Below are 4,525 nucleotides of genomic sequence, written 5' to 3'. Positions count from 1 at the left end.
GCATACCTACTTAAAAGGTTCCATTACCATTAAACCTGCAAGGATAAAAGAAAACTTTGACAACAGCTGGGCAGTTGACTAATTTTGTCTCATTGTTTCCTTCTTTGTCTTTGTCTGTATTCACCAATTGTCTCTTCTCTTAGGGCCTTGTTACACGTTACACTGTGAGCTGCACAAATGTTGATTGGCTTAGTGCTAGCTTGCAGTTGCTCCTTCCACTTGTGTGGCACGTCTGTGGGAGTATCCACACCTTAATGGAGCAAGAGCTGAATTATGCAGTTCAACCCTGGAGTGGCGTAACTTTGAGCTGCATGATGAGTGCTTTAAACCATGTAAAGGTGTTAACGTGCAGACAGTCCAGGGATTAAGACATGGATGGGCAATTATTTAGGCCCATGGGCCACATAGGGGGTTTCAGGGAGCTGTCGCAGGCCAGGTCTGCACCCTCCCTCGTCTGTGCAACAGCTCACCAAACCTCCTTATGTGAGGTAGGGCCATGTGGGTGGGGAGCTGGCATGGGCCTGTGACAGCTTCAGAAGGGGCAGATCAGCCTGAGGAGGGGCTGGAGTTTCTGTCTGGCTTCAGCGTTGGTGACTCAGGTGCACAGGTAGCATGGTGGCAGGGCAGAAGCTGCTGCTGGACACAGGGAAAAAGTGGGACCTGGCATCAGATGTGGCTGCCTCCCCCTTTGCCTCTGCCAGGGTCCTTCTTGCTGTGGCCATCTGGAGCCTGTGCAGGGATGTCCTGTGGTTCCTCCTCACAGCTGCTGCCATCACCAGCATTGCCTCTGGGCCAGTTCGGGCCCCCTGTAGGCAGTCACAGTAAGAAGGGCCCAGCAGTAGTGAGGGGGAGGCAGCTGTGCCTGCTGCCAGGTCCTTTTTCCCCTGTGCTCAGCAGCAACTGCTGCCCAGCTGCCAGCACTCTATTGTGGCCGGGGCTGGCAGGTCCGAAGCAGGCGCTGCAGGGATCCTGACCACTCCCCCCTCCCCACCCCTTGCATAGGTCAGGGCCAGGGCTGTGTGCTCAGGCCCTGCCCACATGGGTCCCGACTGGTCTCCTTGGGGAGTAGTGGTGGCAGCTGGAAGGACCTGCCACTGCCAGGAAATGGAGTCTGGCCACAGAGTTGCCCTAGCCCCGCTGCATGCCTAGGGTGGTGGGACATGCCATAGGTTGGATGGTACCAGAGTCAGGTGTGAGCACGGGGACCTGCTGTGGGCCAGACAAAGTCCCTCCCTGGACTGATCCAGCATATGGGCTGTATTTTGCCCACCATTTGGTTGTGAGTTCCAAGAGCTGCCCAAAATTAATATATAACAGGGCCCTTACACTTGGATTGCAAGCTCTTTGGGGCAAGGATTTTTTTTATTTTGTATCCGTGTAGCACCATAGGGTCCCAAATTGTAAATGGAAAAAAGCCATATCTTCTTACTGTATATGTTGAAAGAGAAGGATCTTTTGCAATGTATTTAACTGGAAGTGATGCAACTTGAGCTGTAATATGCCTGTTCATATTCAGTTGTTTTATCAGTTGCATGATTTTAATATTAGTAAATGAGTGAAGAGCAGAAAGTTACCTTGTTGTGGTGGCTAATACTTCTAGTGTTCAAGAACTGTCTACGTGACATTATCCTGTTACATTTTTCAGAATGCAGAGATGCACTTCTGCCTCTGCTGATAGATCAGCTAAGTGGCCAGCTGGATGACAAGTCAAATAAGCCTGACCACGAAGCCTGCGCACAGCTTCTTAGCAACATGCTAGAAGTGCTAGATCGGAAGAATGTGGTAAGCATGGGCTTGGCTCTCTTTGTATTTTCAGGGGTGTAAATTAAAAGAGACCCCTTAGTCAGTGAGGTGACCCTAGCTTAGGTTGGAACAGAAACTGGGTTTCCTATGTTAGTCTATGTGGTTAGTAAGCCCAGTGGCCGACAGAAATTTTGCTCTTTATGGCTTTAAGTTTATTCAAAGATAAATTAGATGTTAAAAAAATGGAACCTGGCTACTAAGCTAATGAAAAGGCCAAGTATTTTCCTGGCCCGAGGCCAGGGTGCGGCTCCCAGTCCTGTCACTGACTTGCTTTGTGACATGGAGCAAGTCACTTTATCTCTGTTTTCTTGACTGAAAAGGGAGTGGTGCTTGCTTTTTTGTGAGGAAGAGACTAGTGAAAGATGCTGACTTCAGAAAGTGCTGCAATGATGCCAGTTATCACCATTTATCTTTGTCTGCATTCCTATTAATAATGTTTTGCATGGTAATAAAAAGCTGATTTCTGCATGCTTCAGAATATGGCGATTTGAGGTGGCCAGTTTGCAAAGGGGGAGAAGAGGGGATTGATAAATACAAGAAGCAAGTTCAGTTTGGTCTCGTCACTGACCGGCTGTCCTCAAAACTTTATTACTTTCCTCTGGCAGAAGGCAAAAGCACAAGCAACTGTCATCTCTCTGTGTTTTGTCCTATCTGCTCCCTCATACCCAGGGCAGGGAGCATTCAAGGACAGGTGAGACTAGTAGATATGGCTAGGTCAGCCCCGGAGAGGCTGATTCCTCTACTAAGACAACACTCATGCCAGTCTGACCCTGGCATAGGAAAGATGCAGCACCTCCTGTCATATTCTCTGTGTTGGATGGAGGGATGAATTTGTCCTTCACAGAGTCAAAATTCTAGGTATTTAAATCCATTGTGCAAAGAATCTCCTTCTCCTAGGGTCCTCTCAAAATAAATAGCCACTGTCAGCTTAGCCTTTGTGTACACAAAGCTTTTTATAGACTAGGCCATGCTAAGATTGAGCTAAAACAGCGTGTGCTTGTTTAATATCCTCAGGGGCCTACTGCAGTTCACATCCAACTGATCATGGAACGTCTGCTAAGGAGAATAAACCGGACAGTGATTGGAATGAGCAGACAGTCTCCACATAGCGTGAGAGTCTTCTACTTGTTTCTGTTCTTTAATTTCTTCCCTTGCCTTGTCAAAATGGTGCCTTCCACTGTAGTCTGTCCTCTCGGGGACTGCAGTGCATACTGATGTATTATTAAAAATGTGTTTCCTGCAACATAATGTGGTTCTGCAGTTGGTGGTGGAATGCTTCCTGTCCTATTAAAAGTGGTTGGGATTGCACTAGCAATTAGTAATATGATCTAGAACTTCTCTCCTCAGACACCCAGTCTTGAATCAAATCCTGGTCCCTAATGAATTAAACTTTTTACTGTCTGTCTTGGTTCCTAGTAGACGGGCAGTCATTCTGCAGAACTGGTAATTTGTTGGTACCCATGAAGTACCCTCATCTGTAGGTGTCCCTTTGAGTCTGGAAAGGAGAGCAGGTTGGTGGGAGAAGGAAGAGGAAGCTTTTACCTCTCCTCTAGCCTGCATGCCTTTGTGTATGGATGGGTACGAGAATCTGGGGCTTTTAGGCCAACACTGAATTATTTTTACAAAATGAGGCTTTGATGTTGGCTTTAATTCAGAGAAATAGTTTTTTGTAGTTATGCTTAGATAAAAACTTTGAAGGTACAGTAGCAAACTGTTATATATGTGTGGGTGTGGGGGGTCCTGAATTGTCGTTTCCACAGCAGTAGTGGAATTTATCAAATGGTTGGTGAGGTGTAATGCTGTTTTCTGTAGAAGGACACTTCTTATTAACCAGGTTGAGCTATTGCCCTGTGAACCGTTCTATTTTTTTTAAAGATGCTACTGTCCTTTATTGGGAGCAAAAGGATTTAATTTTAATCTCCTCTCCACTTCCAAAATGTCAGTGCTTGAAGGAGTAGTCAGTCTCACCTCCAAGGTGGGTTTGAAGCTTAAGCCCTCTAACAAGTTGCTTCCAAAGTTATATGCAGCTCTCAGGCATCCGTGAAACTTAGCAACACATTACTGTTTCTGTGGGGAGAAAACTTGTTGTTCAGAGTCGAGATTATTTCATGTGGTTGAAGTCAAGCATGTGCTTTTAGTACTTTGCTGACTTGGGGGCCTTTGTGCAGGAAGATAATTGACCAAGTGATTTTTTTTTTCTTTAACTTTTCTGTTCCAGGGTATTTTTGTAGCCTGCATGACAGCCATCCTGAGACAGATGGACGATTGCCATTATAACCACTACATCAGCATTTTCAAAACCAGACAAGACATTATTGTAAGTCAGCTTGGCTGGGGCTGTAGCCCAGTCCATAAAGCATCAAACACCATCATTCCCAGCTGTTGCATTAAGTTCAAGGTTCTTCTACAGAACCCATCCCTCATGTCTAGTGAAGTCTTAGTCAAATACTTACTTTGCCCCCACTGGGTGGAAGGACCACTGGCTGTTGTTTCCTCAGCAAAACAGCAGCCTAGCATGGCTACATGGAGTGAAAACAAATGATTTATGGATATCTAAATTTGTGTAAGAGAGAAAGTGGGGACAAACATTAAATGAGAGAATAAGGATGGGAAGAATAGGGGTGGGTTTATTTTCCATTTCCTTTTTGCCTTTTTATACTTGGGTTCTTGATTTCTCTACATCTCTCTTGGTCTTTCAGGGTGTTTTTTTTTTTTTTTTTTT

At 45.7% G+C, this 4,525-nt stretch overlaps 1 protein-coding gene across 1 annotated transcript in view; it reads left to right on the top strand.

The window, feature by feature from the left end:
* DOCK5 (dedicator of cytokinesis 5) overlaps positions 1-4,525 on the top strand; it is a 127,812-nt gene that overhangs the window by 89,182 nt on the left and 34,105 nt on the right. The window contains exons 26-28 of the mRNA XM_019556563.1: positions 1,646-1,782; positions 2,818-2,913; positions 4,022-4,120. Of these exons, the coding sequence (XP_019412108.1) occupies positions 1,646-1,782; positions 2,818-2,913; positions 4,022-4,120 (332 nt within the window). The remainder of the gene's footprint in view (positions 1-1,645; positions 1,783-2,817; positions 2,914-4,021; positions 4,121-4,525) is intronic.

The sequence above is a fragment of the Crocodylus porosus genome, unplaced genomic scaffold, assembly GCF_001723895.1.
Source record: "Crocodylus porosus isolate Cpor-Errol unplaced genomic scaffold, CroPor_comp1, whole genome shotgun sequence".
NCBI classification, from domain to species: domain Eukaryota; kingdom Metazoa; phylum Chordata; order Crocodylia; family Crocodylidae; genus Crocodylus; species Crocodylus porosus.
Note: the sequence above shows the minus strand (reverse complement) of the source record. Positions and strands in the feature narration are given on the sequence as shown.